The 15,230-nt window shown below is 39.6% G+C and overlaps 1 protein-coding gene across 3 annotated transcripts; it reads right to left on the bottom strand.

Moving 5' to 3' along the window:
* Positions 1–931: 931 nt before the first annotated feature.
* On the bottom strand, positions 932–14,286 carry CEP15 (centrosomal protein 15). Of its 3 annotated transcripts, none has more exons than XM_068154258.1 (5): positions 14,201–14,286; positions 12,532–12,613; positions 11,708–11,831; positions 6,874–6,948; positions 932–4,173 (listed from the first exon to the last, which is right to left on the bottom strand). In XM_068154258.1, exons 2-5 carry the CDS (start codon positions 12,582–12,584, stop codon positions 4,030–4,032), a joined length of 396 nt encoding a protein of 131 aa, XP_068010359.1. In that variant the 5' UTR covers positions 12,585–12,613; positions 14,201–14,286; the 3' UTR covers positions 932–4,029. The 3 variants fall into 3 exon arrangements, with proteins under 3 accessions (XP_068010359.1, XP_068010362.1, XP_068010360.1); XM_068154261.1 differs by lacking the exon at positions 14,201–14,286 and adding an exon at positions 13,929–14,010; XM_068154259.1 differs by lacking the exon at positions 14,201–14,286 and adding an exon at positions 13,756–13,922.
* Between the last annotated feature and the right edge of the window lie 944 nt (positions 14,287–15,230).

The raw sequence follows: 15,230 nt of genomic DNA, 5'->3' as shown, positions 1-15,230 counted from the left end.
ATTTATCACTGGCCTAGCTACTCTTCACACACTTGGCTACAGGAGGCACTAGGTTGCATCCAACTCCTACACACATGTCAACAACTGAACCCCAAGAGGCCATGACTATAGGATCAAAGATTTATTTTATCTGTAACACAGTACATCCATGGATTATAACCCCTGAGCAAACAGAATATTACAGTGATGAAGACCTTAGCATTACAAATATGTTAAAACAGCTTGCTTTTGGGGTGATAGCGAAGGTCAAGCTGTATCTGAACACAACTATTAAAATATTATGAAAATTACCATAATGAAGCAAATGATGTTTTCTTTCAGATGTAACCTCTTAAAGTACATCCCTTTTCAAACTTGGTTTTATTTTTCAGCACCAACAAACTCAAACCTGAGCATCTACATCCCTGATCTGCTCTATGTGAATGAGAAAGACAGAAATTAAGAACTATAAACTCAGCCTATGGCCTAGCTCTCAACTTCCAGGAAAACACGACCCTGAATAAATACAATCAAGAGGATAGAAGAGTAAGAGTCAAATATCACACATCCAAACCCTCTTATTATTTAATGTGTACACTCAAATGAAATTGGTAGGCTTGAGAAAGATTCTGCAGAGTAAGAAGTTTCTTATCCTAGGGAAAACTTAACATGCCTTCTGCTACTGCCCCCACAGCCAGAGTAACTGAGAAAGCAAAAAGCTTGAGAACGTGACGGTTGAGGTGACAAGATGGGTGAACAGGCTGTGCTCCTGGGTTAGTACTGTGGTTACTCATCTGTGCATAAACCTAAAAAAGGATGATTAATTATTTCTTCCTGTAAGATACTCAAAAGATTAACTGTGACTTTGGTTTTCCTCACTGTTCTTCTCTCAATTGCTTTCCCCCCCCCACCATGAAAGCACAAAAAGCAACAGGCTCTTAGGACCACCACAATCGGTGCATAAATGTCTTTTAACAAAAAAAAAAAAAAGGGCAAGCAGCAAGTCAATAATGCAGAGTAACAGGTTGTGTTCTGAGTAAAAGAATTAATTATCCAAGACAGTAAGAAATTATGCTTTATATATATATATAAAAAATGTTATGTATGTATGTGGGTTTTTTTTATATATGTGTATACATATAAAAGCTTGATATAAGATAGGGTATAACTACATAGAATCAATACATTTAAAGTAACAGCCTTGACTTGAAGACTAGCCATTGAAGATCACATTTAAAGCCAACATGAAACCATATCAATATCAACCACTTTGGGGGATGCTTTATTCTTTTTTAAAATACCCTTCAGTATAACTAACATTTGCTTTCTCATATTTGTATATATCAGTAGGCAAGAGGCAAGCTAGCTCAGGCATAGGAAATTAAACTGTGTGCTCAACAAATCCCAGTATAACAGGAGACACCATATTAATTATGTTCCCTACCAGTGCTTGCCCCAAGCTCTGTGCCAAATCCGGAAGCACAGGCTCCTGCACCTCACGGCCCTGCTGTGCTCCTCTCTGCCCCAACTGCTGGGCTGTTCTGCATCAGAGGTGATTAATTTATTTATATCAGACTACAGACCCAAGATGAAGGGCCCAGTCTCTGGAAGCAGTCACCTACACAAATACCTGCTTGAAATGTTTCTCTTGATTTCTTCCCTCTTCTGGACATGCTCCTTTATAATTATCTATGTAGTACTTGCACTATTGTTTCTAAAACTATGCTACAGGGGGGGAGGAAAGTGATCTCCTTCTTTGAAAAGTGAGAATTCCATTTTAATCTTAATCTCTTTGCCCAAAACTAAAATAATCAGAAGGACTATGTGAGCAGTTCCCTGCAGCACTGAAAGTACACTAATGGTGCTTGCAGGTGCCTTTTCCAGAAGCTACAGAATCCTCACCCATGCAGCTGCCATGCCTTCACGATCCACACACTTTGCTTTCCTTCCACAGGAAATGAAAAAGGGCAAGGAGACAGCATCTGCATTGTGTCCCAGTGTTTAGGCGGAGTAGAAAGAGATAAAGACCCAGATTATTCACATGTATAAAGTACTTAGGGGCCCAGATTTTGGTTTAAGTGATTTCCCTTTGGATGGCAAAGACTAGGATGAATCCTAGCCTTTGTCAGCAACTAACTGCTCACCCATCCCTTAATTTTGGCCATCATGTGTAATAGCTTTTCTCTTGTCTGCTCAACTGCTTCCAATTATTTCCTTTTTAAATGTGAGCTCTACAGATCTAAGATCCATACACATCCCCGCTAAGTCAGACTGAGAACCAAATTGTGATCTTACAGAAGAAAATATTACCAAGTTGTCTTTGTGACAGAACACTGAGTAGGTATAAAATTGCAATGGTCTCTATGCCAGTTTGTTGGGTTGGTTTTTTTTTTAAGCCCTCTGCTTGGAAGATGAAAGCCTAATTTGATATTTTTGTAGTTATATAACAGTTCTAATATTTTGTGACATTTTGTATTGTGACACTATAGATGAAATTGTCATCGGACTGACACCCTTTACTGTTTATTCCTTAATTACAACTGTTAACAACACTGCAGAGAAGCGTGCTAATCTGCCATCACATATTATGAAAACAACGTTATTGTTACAAACACCAACACCCACTCAACAGGATATTTCTAAGATGGCAGCTTCTGTAAAAACTTATCAGTTTAATGGACACCTCAATAGAAAAAGTTTTAAATGAACTCTCAGTATTCCTGTTGAAAACATACCATTTCCCATCACAGCTGAAGTTCTGATTTTATTGTGTCAGTGATTCTTCATGCTCCAGAGAGATACATATATTTTTTTTAATAGCAGGGGACCTCTCAATGTGGCATGGAGATGCATCGATCAGTTCACTAGCAGCCTAGCAACATTTTTAACCATTACATTCTTACACTGGCAAGAGGTAAAACCTTTGTTCCGACTTGCAGGTCAGGGGTGAAAGTCGGTTGCTGCATATGAGATAAAATTTTAACAATGTATTGACTCTTATGCAGGTTCTTAATTTTAAAAAAATAACTTTTTTCCTAGGCTTCCTTTGCTATAGAAAGGATTAAATTTCTGCAGGCCAAGTCACACACCTGGAAGGATCTTCCACTGCAATGACACATCATACTTTAAAAAATACTGCATTATAGCAGTGATATTTTAATACCGAGTTAGAGCAATGCACAATCAAAACTCACTGATGCTGCATCTCTGTAGGAGGAAACTGAGGAGCTCTTTGGTGGCTGAAAATGAAAATATCATCTTCTATATACTTGTTATTGGACAACCACTACCAACTACCTTTCAATTTGCTTTTTTTCCACTTGTAGATTATACCAAATAGTCTTCACTTGTAGATTATACCAAAAGAAAAAATAGCATTAAAAGCAGTCTAGAAGTAACAAAACATCCTAAGGGATTTGTTTCCTTTTTCTTGTCTTTACCCATCCATTGGACAGGAAACACAGAGTAGGCAGCAGGAGGTTAGGAAAAGTAGCAGTGGTTACTGGAACGAGGTGTAGAAGCAATAGAAGTAGCAATGACTACAATCAGGGAAAACAAGACATGAAGATTCAAAGTGTTTTTTTCTACAACTGCTATCCAAAAGGTTTTCACACAGACTCCTTGTGCTAAAGCAAGGTTACTCAGTCAGAGGCAAATAGCCTGCCTATCCTCATCCACAAAGAGTCATACAGCACAGACAACTGCAGTGAAGAAAGACAATGCATGAATCTGTCGTTGCTTATTGCATCTATATGTAGAAGTGTAGGATTAAAAATAACCTAAAACTCTTCTCATACTGAAAAGGAAATTGCCTTGTTTGGTTTCTATACACCAATGTTTCTCACTTTTGATCCTAAAAACCCTTTTGAGGATTGTCTGGATTTACAGAACAAAAATAAGGGATTGCACACAACTCAACAAACAAACAATCCAACACAGTTCATTTTCATTTAAATGATTTACATCACAATGCATGATACTCTGTTGCCTGATCTGGGTGATTTTGTCTGTTTAAGCCATACATTACAAAACAAAATGAAACTAGAATGTTTATTTTTGTGACTCTTCTTCTGAGTAGCTTATGTTCTGCTTTGTAGATTTCATTTTCTTATAACCAATAGGAACTTCTGCTCTTCCTAAAAGAAACTCTTCCCACTTGGGAAGAGATTCTTTTACTGATGCCCAATAGAGAGTCTGAGAAAGATACAAGAAAAAAAAACAAACAACAAACTTAATTTCAAAAATCTGTGTCAGCCTGTTCAAAAACAATATAGCTATGCAATGCAATATTAAATCTTGACTTCTGAGTGAAGTAATTCAGAAAAGAACAACGTACTTACACATGAAATTTCAAATCACTTGTATGATATAAAATACCAGCCTGGAAAGATTTCGCTCTGCAGCATGAACTGTGAAGTGACTGAATGTGCCCTCTTGTGGTAAGCAACAGATTAGTTTAGACCCTCGCAGTACCTTTAATAAAGTATTTCCCACAATAACAAACTTTCCATAAGCAGCTTTTGTATTGAAGTTCACGTGTTAGTGGAATTTAATTCAGAAGTGGAGAAAACCCCCAAACTGTTTAATGTTATAAACGAAAAGCGCTAATGTAAATTGGAGATTCTTGAACAGCTTGCTGTAATGCCGTTCAAAATACTTGAGTAAAATTTTAGATGTGATAAATCACTGATGAAGTAATCAGCTCCAGCACTTGGATCACAAATGAAAAATAAATTTGAAAAAAGCTGTACACTTATCCTGTGGTCTAGGAAACCCACCGGAGATTACCTAGCCTTTTCTCTGCATTACCCCATGCCTCTGAGTAATAACTTCAACTTCTTTTTATCCGTGCAATGGACGCACCATTCATCAGCTTTGTGTTGGTATCCTAAGGATAACTCTGTTGTTTAAAGAAAATTATAAGTGCTGTACCTGATTTCTTCCTCCTCAAATTAATGTGATCAAACAGCCGTATTAAGTCAACACTTCGATCCATCTACCGATCTAAGTATTTTCAGACACTGACATCCATTCAGACAAAAAGCTAATTCTGTAGTGGAAAACGTTTATGGTACATTATGTACTGAGCCTTTACATTATGTACTGAGCCTTTCTCAAGTATATCGTGTAGAAGCAGCGTATCACGAAACTGAACATCTCCCTGCAGAGTATTAGATTCCTGGCTAATCATTTTGATCCTTACATGGAACTCAGATATAACTATGGCTCCTGAGGATTTACAAAAATATTTTCTTCAACAGATTTACTCCAAGAATCTTTTTTGACAAGCATATGTGCTGTCACACAAAACTACTCCGACTTAGCAAGCTGGGGATCCATTATAGCCATAACTTTCAAAGTATATTAATACAGACACATATATGGCTGAGTGAAATATGCTCAGAAGTGTTTTGGAACAAAGCACGTACAAGAATTTTGAACCATGAAAGAAAGTTTTCTTTTCCCACTATTTATAGCACTCTCCTCTAGAAGTATAAAAAAGGCTGAACTAGGATCTTCTCCTTCAAATAGTAACTCTGCTCTCTCTAAAATTCAACTGCTGCTGCAGTGTAGACTTCTCTGCAGCCATAAGCAACTGCTTTGCCTTCTCCAATTGTGTGGACTTGAGTCTACATGCTGCAAGCAGCTTAACACCTAGCACAGGAGAGAGGGAGAAGGAGTCCAAAACTGATCCAAACAACTCTTAAAGAGTTGCCTTGAAAGTTCTCCAAGAGTCTAAAGCTGCTCCTGAACACAGTTGAAATATGTTCAGCATTAGTAGCTTGGCAACTTTCTTCACATCATTCAAGATACAGAGGTATCCAGGAAAAAAATACACTCTTTTGCCTAAAATTTCTAAAATCATTTAGAAAACCCCCACTGAACAGGCATGCTCAGTGTGTCCCCATCACAGGGACAGGAGTAGGCTGTTTACAACATGCAACTGCAGACAAAACCTTTTAACAATAACCAGAATAAGAAGTGATGCCTCTCATTTAATAGCCCAAGCATTACAACGCTTGCCCGGCAGCGCTTCAGATCTACACCTTTCCCTTCCTTGGACAGGGCCATTTCACACACCCTAGCACAGAACACTCGTGCTACTGTGCTTGTGGAAACTAAGCCACCATACAACGAAGAACCCACAGACTATTGGTGCAAGAAACACAAGTGGGAACCTGACTCCATGGCCCATGGTTAAGATGTTTAGTTCGCATCAAGAAGAGCTGGGCTCCAGTTCCCATTCCCACAACTGTTTCTGTTATCATTCATTCAATGCTGACAAAACTGAACTGATAGAACTGAACGTGTAATGCTGTATCAGGATAGTATCTAGTGCTCAGAGTAACTGGCTGCTCAAAGCTTTTACCTTTAAATAATGTTTTAGGGACTACAGGTTGAGAAGTAAAAAAATGGAGTGTTCCTGTTGTAGTGGTACTTTTCCTAAGCTCTCATACAGCCATAAAACAAGTGAGAAGGCAATTTCTCTGTTCATGCTGATAAACTGTTGACCCTGAAATGTAAAGATGGCAATCTGTGGCAAACTGAAACCAGGATAACCATACAAAACAGACTAAGATGACCCAATAAACAGAGTTACCTTCTGATAGTCACAATATTAATTTTCATATTTGACTTCTTCTTTAAATACAAATTTGTATAAAGCTGCTAAATATTTCCACCTGAATGCCCCAGAATCTAGGGATTTTGCCCCAGAATTTAGGTTCAGCTTGCTACACAGTACACAGGCCTTTGGCTATACCAGTCACTGGATTTTAAAATCAATTATTTTCACTTAAAGAACATGCTTCAGGGAGGAAAAAAGAGAACAAAAAAACAAAAGGCAAAATATTTGGTAAACAGTAAATGAAAAGACAGAGTTCTAGGACTTACTTCTAACTTAACAGTATCGGGATGTGGAAGTAAACACACTCTCTCTTGCAGCCTTTTTTCTGCTGCTTCTATATCCTAAAACACAGGCAAAGTACATTTTAAACACTGAGAATTTTAAAAGGAAAATGCACATTCACATAAAGACATTTAATTAAGTAAATAAACCTACTGCTTTCAGATAATAGCACTAAAGTTAGATCCTTTCAGTTGAATCATTCTGAAATTCAACTTGTAACCAGTACAGCTGACATCCCACAGTTTCTGAACATGTTTCCTCTACCTTTTTGATACAAAAATAGATTTCATGACCACATAAGGCTGTTGCTGTAAATCACCATTATTCTCTTTGGACACCAGGGTAGATAGAGTTAAATTCTACTCTGTGAAACTTCAGAAAACAGAGGGGAACAGAATGGTTTTCTCTGTGCTGCAGGAAGACTGAAGGATGTATTCTAGCTACTGTAACTGTAAAGTAACTAGGCAAATTATGTGCAAGATACTCCTCAAGACAAAGATGACTTGCTAATATGCATGCATAACATGTGCACGAATATGTAGAGCTGCAGCAAGCTGTTCACCAGACAAACTTGGATGACAATGCACCTCACAGAGCTTTCTTATAAAAAACCCAGTATTTGGGTTTCTGCATGTCCAGTGGATGTGTACTGGATTCACAAAGGTCTAAATGACTGTGTTTTGTTGTGGCTTCTTTTTCTTTTTTTTTTCTTTTTTTAAAGAAACAACCCAAAACCAACAGCAACAAACAAATCAAAACATTCCCCCAAACTAGCCACCCTCCCCCTTTAAAGTTCTGACCCATTCTTGTGGGCTTAGTTCCATACCCAAACATTGAAGAGATTGAGTGGTGGGCAGATGAAGAGAGACAGAAAGGGACGTGGGAGTGGGGTGTGAAGAAGCCAAAGCTGAACAGAGTGGAGGGGGAAAGAAAGTATAGCAGATGGCAGAGTTGGGAGCAGAGAGCGGGTGTGAAGAGTACAACAGAAAAACTAAATGAGAGAGGAAATTCCCCAAAGGGACTTCCCAAATATTCACCACCACTGCCGCTGAAAAGAAGAGTGAGATTCTGGAGAAGCATATCCACAAGAGAGACCAAACATGATTACTCGTATTGAATAACAGCCAATCTGAATACATCAATAAGCAAAGGGTAATCAACTCAAGTTTAGTTTAAAACAACATGACTCAAATTCAGTAGAGTATGATTAATAAAAGCAAAAACCAGCCTCACTGTTAGCTGAAGTTTAACTTAGTGATTACAGATACACTCACTTTATTTACAGTGCTCATCCCATTTCATTAATTCCTTTTACAGCATGACTGCATCCTCTTGTACATAATTACAGACCTAACGCAAGCAAAACTGTTCTCCCTTTTCTACAGCAAAGTGCACACCCTCCTAAGATAAAGGCTGTCTAAGAAAGAGCAAACTAAATTTCTGATTTATGTAAATCCTCAGAAACAGCAAGTGGCTGCCTCTTTTCAAGTGAGGAAATATTAACAGGAAAACATGATGGGGAATAAACATGAGCAAAGATGGAAGCTATTTGACGTTACAATGTTAAAACAACAGAGGACAACACAGATTTAAGTAACCTAAGCGAGAAATTTCTCTGTTGCATGTACTTTGAACAGACACACCATAATTAGCACCAAACTAAGCTCATATCAGTATGGTTCAGACCAAGTCTGAAGAAGTTATCACCACACTGAAAAGGAGGATCAGTCAGCAATGTTCACTTCATAGGCTTTCATAAGATTTTCCTCCTTACTGATTCATTCTTCCTAATTCCTGTAGGAATTTTTACAGGAGGGGAGAACATCAGTCAAGATGATTATTTCTTCATACATTCAGCTAAGTCATTGGAATGTTTATGGTGATAGGAAATGAGTGTCTTTCAGGCAAGAAAGGAGACAGCAGTTGTGCATATATGTTTAGTAGAGAAGGTCACTTTGGCATAGCCTAGATAATGGATGTGTCTTTTTGTTGCTCACTCTAGTTTGTATGTTGTGCAGTCTATTGTCATTCAGAATACTGATTTAATGACAGACAGTGAAAGAAATTTTTGCTGGAAGGTGTAGCATGCTTTAGAAAATAACTGGAACTACTGAAAGATTAGAGGGCACTTCTTGTGAGTCTGTACAATTGGTAAGGTTTGTATGAAAAAGAAATCCTCATCAATATAAAAATAAATACATCAGCAGTGTAAACTTCTTTGGAAAAAACCAGCAAATCCAATGTGTCACAGTACTGAAAAAAAGAGAGCATCTTACAGCTCTTCCCCTAAAACCAAAAGAACTGGAACAAAAACAATTCAAGACCCTTCCCTAGAGGTAAAATAGAATGCATGACACATGCATCACTTTTGGGGGACAAAATTCAGCTGTCACTTATATTGATATCAGTCTGGCAGAATCCCACTGAAATAATTCTAGAATTACATGCCTGTGATGGAAAGCAAATTTGGTCTAAATTACCTTCCCATACTGATTAGCATGCAGAATATTCTTTATTTCCCATTTTGTGTTATAAGCTGCTGCAAGAGTAATGCACATTTCTAAACACAAGAAGTATTATTGACAAACAAATCTAATAAATGAGACTATAAATACCAGTCTAATTTCTGCTTTTAGTCCAACAGTATATACGTACCAAATGATACAGATTTCCCTTATCTGCAGTCTCCCTCTAAAGACATCGAGGAAAAATACTCTGCTAATTATGTTAAAATGCTGAACAAGTGCTTATAATGTTAAAATTTCAATTAAAAAATAAAATTAGTTCCCTCTTTCCCACTGATCAGAAAATAAATTAATGTTGAAATGCTTTCCTATGCATAAATATCAACTAGCAGAGAGAAAGGAAAATATCTTTTTGCTATAATCACATACTGAAAACAACTGATTTTGCTTACATGCAGAAAACCAGAAATGCAAATAAAAAAATAACACTTCATCATGTCCATGTATTTTTGAGTAGGCCAAATCAACAACTCTCCACATGGTAACTGTGAAATGTACAGTGCCTGGTATCAGGAACAATATTCTGAAGCTGGCACATTAATCAGTCTTGTTTTCAAGCTTCTCATATATTATTCTGCATAGTTGTGTTTTTTTTTTCCCCCCTGTTTTCTTCTGTTATCAGAAAGCATCTGCAGGAGTGCATGCCTGTTAAAACTAGTATAAAATTAATAGATTTAAACTGATTTATGCTACTTTATCCTGCAACAGAATTTGTTTTGATACATATGTTTTTGCTTTTTTTCCCCTACAAACACCAACATTTTTGACACTTGAAAGGAACAATTTTGAGGATGTGACAGAAGATGGCAAATATCTGTTTAACTGCAAAAATATTTACACTCTGTATATGTCTGAGCTATTGTTAACATTTCCAATACAACAAGCCTTCAGCAAGCAGAAACATACACTGCATTCATTATATTTGCTTGTCTACGTAAACTGAGAATACATTTATAAAATACAAATAATTCTGAAAAAACACACTTGCAACACAAGCATCTATTCTAAAATGCATGTGGAAAATGGGACTCATCATAGCTGAAATTACTAAATCAGTGGAACTGCATGAAAAATAAACAAACCATCCACTCCTCCCCAGCCTGCCAGTGAAACACCTGCACTTATCTATACCCACTACAGAGGAGTTTGACTGCCCCAGCCCAGAATGCACCAGAGTCCAAGCTGAAGTCTTCCTTGTCACAGAATAGTTAAGGTGGCATCCCCAATTAACTGTTCTATTGTGTCTGCCACTCTTGAAAATTAACTTTGGTTTAAATACAAAGGAGGCCTGCAGTAGAATTATACCCAGCCAAAATGGGAACATTTTACATTTGAAGCAGCCTCTCTGCATAATAAACAAACAAATAAATAATTTTCAGCAACACAAGCTAATCCTGTAATCTTCTAGGATAAAAGTTATTGTTTCCATAAACACAATGCAGGCAACATGTAAGTGTAAAGAAAATGCATGAAAGGTTTTCTGCTGTTTCCTGAACAGCAGAAAAGCATTTTTCAAATGTGTGCTCATGTCAGTAGTCAAGTGTAATCTCTTCAAACTGAGATGCTCAAGCCAGGGGTTCCAGGAGAGGCTTTAGTATTGCAAACCCTGCCCTCAAACCTAGATCTTTTTAACCACCCATTCTCAAACACCTACTGAATCTACCTAGGAAACACAAACCTTACCTAAATATGACAACAGGTATACAGAACAGCTATCAACATCACTAACAGTATCACCACTAAGAAGACCCAGAAACACCAAACACTGCTTTTACACACTTGCAAGCAGGATTCTTCAAATCATTCTACACCTTTGTAAAGAAAAACATTAAAGTGAGAACTTCTTCCACAACTTCACACGACCATAGTGGGAGAAGAGCTCCTAACCCAGACTAAAAGCATTACAGGCTGGTCAGCCCCTCTTTCCAAACATAGCCCTGTATTTTGAATCAAAGTGTAGAGGTGGTGTGAGTCTTGTCAGACTCTTAAGTTCTCTTCAGCAGATATGTAATAGCATGTGTTGCATCTCTACATGTACAGAAATAAAAAAAGAAAAGAAAGAAGATAGTAGCAGCTGCCACCATGAGGCTCATGTAAGAAGGGCATGGGAAATAGGTAGTGATGCCGTCACGTAATAAGGACTTGTCACTTAATACTTTTGGTCAAGTTCCAGAAGAGGGAACTGGTTATAGGAGAATTCAAATGATAAGTATAGAGCAAACACTTCAAAAAATTCTCTCAGCTACACAGCCATGACATTTCAATGCAGTTCGTGGTAGTTGCAGAAACTTACATTTAAAAGGGCTGCATTCCTTTTATGAGCCGCATCAGCTGCTTGAGTTTGCCATGTCTTTTTAGTCTTTTTGTCTCCTAGATAAGTCTCCATCTGCTGTAGCAGCTCTGATCTCTGAGACAGTCTACAAAGGAAAACATTTTGCTAAGTGGGTAGAACATTTTGCTCAGGAGATAGAAAATAACCTTTTTACCTTACTCAGTTTTCTCAAAACTATGGGGCTAATTAAGCCAGCTGCAGGGTGGGTGTGCTGGGGGAGGGAAAAGGTACAGGCAGACACCACCTGCTGTGCTTACATGACGCTATAACATTGCAACCAGCAGTCCTCATATGCTAAGGTGCTCAGAAGTACTGAGTCTCCCAGAACAGTAAAGACAGGGTGGGTTGGGGTGACTTGATCTGTACCACTCTTGCTCACTGGCAAGTACCAGTTCTCATAAGAAAAGCAGATTTTTCTGAATCATTACCGTATTTACTTCACAGGCTGAGTTTACAGGGCAACAAAGAACTAATTCTATAATTGAGATGTAGAGAGAATCCAATTACCTTCCCCAAATAGGAATTTAACGGTGGCAGGAGGTTAACAATGCAAGTCTTAAATCAGCACCACCATTGGAAGTCAAAAAACTCATCAACCTAAATACTCTTAACACAAGCAAGGATGCCGATTCTAATAGTTCCTGAAGGAAGAGTGCCACCTCCTGGAACACCAACCCCATGTCGAAGTGACACTGCTCTGTAGAGAGCATGGATTCACTGCTTACAGGATGGTCTGGCAAGACCAACCGCTGCAAGGTAGGCCACAGTGCTGAACAACTACTTACATCTCCTTACGTCTCCTAGCAAGGTGAAGCTCCTGAGACACATAGGATGACATTTTCAGCTGTTTGCCCCAGCTTTGTCACTCTATAAAAGGAAAACCAAGTGAAATTAGTATGTTCCAAAGACATACATGAACATACACTTTTCACTATGAAACGATTCCATGTTAAGAAGCTGCACATATGGTATTTTTATACCAGCTTTCTGCATAAAACCTGCCACAAGACATTGTTACATTAGGCTTTGAATACATGCACTCTGCTGATGTTCACAACGCAGTTTAGGATTCAAGTCATTCACCACAGCTAAAATTTAACTTTGAAGTTTCAGACTTAGCATCAAGTTTTCTCAAGTTTCAGATGCTTACAAGTGCACATGCAAAGAATGTGCTTGCATAATTTGTGTAGTGTTGCTTAAACCTGTGATTTCTGGCTTTTGTCGTGCAACTCTGAACAGAAAGTTATATTCCAAGTAGCATTTATAACTATCTCTCACAGATACAGTGCACTCTTCACAGGACTCTAAGCTCAAGCACAGACAACTTGTGTGGGGTGTCCCTGCCCATGGCAGAGGGGGTTGGCACTAGATGATCCTTGAGGTCCCTTCCAACCTAACAATTCTATGATGCTAATTTAAGCTACTAAACCAGTTTAATCTTTGAGTGCCTGAATAAATCTGTACAAACTTCTTGAACTCAGCTCTCCACTGCTGTAACACATGATGGAATAAAATGCTTAGTTTACACTGTACTGAGGCATGAAGAAAAATTAGCTGCCCAATGCATGCAAATCAAGATCCTACAGCACTTTTCAGATGGCTGAAAGTGTTTTACAGTCTAGCATTTTTTTTTTCACCTCAGAGGTGACTGCAATAGCCGGTTAAGTGAAATTAACTAAAAGAATTTATCACATGTTCACAATGGCAGATCAAAAAGATCTCACCAAGATAGAGCACTAGGGAAGGCCTCCTCTCTGCCAAGAGTCACACTAACTTTGAAGCTAGTTATTTCCATGTGCACTCTAACTTCAGCAGACACACACATTCCAACACACTGAAATGGAGATGGCCTACTGCTAATGCTTCTCTTTCCACATCCCCTCTGTGTTCTTTCCCTCAGCCAGAGAGCGTCATTCTGCTTGCGAGTCGAGGCGAGATCTCTACTCATATGGCAATGTCTCCACTGGTAATGGGACAAACTAAAGACGGGGGAGCACAATCGCACGCACCTCCTTTCTTTCGGGGAGCCTAGCTTACAAACACCCAGTGCGAGCATCCTCTGCCCTGTGCACCACGGGGCGCTTCACATAGCTTCACATGCAGCTCCCATGGCCACGGAGTGAGGTAAGCCGTGCCGTGCGGGGCCGCTGCAGGCAGGCTCCCCCAGCGGCCCCACGCTCACCCCGTCTCCTGGGAGGACGCTCAGACCGAGGGACGGCAAGGACGGGCAATGACCCCTCAAGCCGGCACCGCTAGAAAACGCGGGAGAAGGGCGGCCGCAGCAGCCCACACAAGCAGCGGCAGCGCGCGAGGGCGCAAGCAGGAGCCGCCCTGAGCCCTACCATTAGAAAGGGGAGGGGGGAAGATGTACGAGCCCGTCGGATTTACCATTCCGTACGATTAAAAGAGGTGAAGATAGGAAAGAAAATTAATGCATACACAGATGTAATTTACCTGTAGCCTCGGTAGTTTAGAAGAGGAAAACAGTCACACACCACGGTCTCCTCGACGCATTAACTCCCCCACCATCTTCCGCTACCATGGAGACGGCCGGAAAGGTGGAGCTTAGTCGTAGGTGCTGATTGGCCACGTTGCGCTTTGGTAGGCGGAATCAGGCGAGGTCGAGTCCGCCTTCGCCACTGGGACTGGACGAGCCACATGATGCAGGGGCCAATCATTGCCGGCCGGTGGGCGGACCTTGGTGGAGGGCGGTCTCTTTTAGGTATCGTTAGCCTTGTGGGCTGTGGTGCGTTGTGTTCGGCTGTGACCTGGTGAGATGCAAGAGCGTTTGGGGCACTGCCTGCGGTGAAATCCATCGCTATTCTCCGCCCGTACGCACGAGCATGCGATGTTTGGCAATAGTTTGGACAGAATTCTGGTCTTTGCGGCCCGAATAAGGCTGTGAAGAGTGAGTGTACTCCCCGTAACACTTAACTGTTGCCGAGTGTTAAAAGTCCTTTGCCTGTGTTTCTTCCTTGAGGTGGTTCATTCCAGGGCTCTAGGGAGGTAGACAGGTTAGTGTCCTGCAGAAGGCACATCATTATGCGTCTTTCGTGGGTAGAGTGCTGTGGATGCCCAATCGATTCTCCATGTGCATATCCAGCTGCTATGATGTGGTCTTGCTGTCTGCGCCGAAGAACAGAATTTCTCCTGGTCCTAAAAGCTGAAGAGTTACTGAGGCTGACTCTGGTCCTTTATAATTAAACTTTCATCAAAACATACTTGAAAAAAACTGCAATTAATCCACTTATTATCAGTCTCTCACAGGAAACACAACAATTCTAAGCAAAATGCAGTTCAATGTTCATGTTTCTTCATCGATACCTAAAAGGTCTACAAGTGCTGCAGCTGTAGGTAAATTCTGAATGCTGCACTGAAAGAGCTTGTGTTCCTTGTTTTCTTTCTAAACATTTTCCAATCTGAGTGTTAAAGATGCCACATCACAAGCAGTTCTTACTACTGATCAGAAGTTTTTCCTTGTGCT

Source organism: Melanerpes formicivorus, unplaced genomic scaffold, assembly GCF_026170545.1.
Source record: "Melanerpes formicivorus ecotype bairdi unplaced genomic scaffold, bMelFor1.0.p_v2 SCAF_28, whole genome shotgun sequence".
Taxonomy (NCBI): domain Eukaryota; kingdom Metazoa; phylum Chordata; class Aves; order Piciformes; family Picidae; genus Melanerpes; species Melanerpes formicivorus.
Note: the sequence above shows the minus strand (reverse complement) of the source record. Positions and strands in the feature narration are given on the sequence as shown.

Bases quoted from the DNA above. Each gene is read 5' to 3' on its own strand.
- CEP15 (XM_068154258.1), bottom strand. From the start codon at position 12,584: ATGTCATCCTATGTGTCTCAGGAGCTTCACCTTGCTAGGAGACGTAAG. The intron at 6,949-11,707 runs GTAAGTTTCTGC...CCTGTGTTTTAG, and splicing joins GGAATGCAGCCCTTTTAAAT to GATATAGAAGCAGCAGAAAA. The intron at 4,174-6,873 runs GTAAGTCCTAGA...TATCTTTCTCAG, and splicing joins CCGATACTGTTAAGTTAGAA to ACTCTCTATTGGGCATCAGT.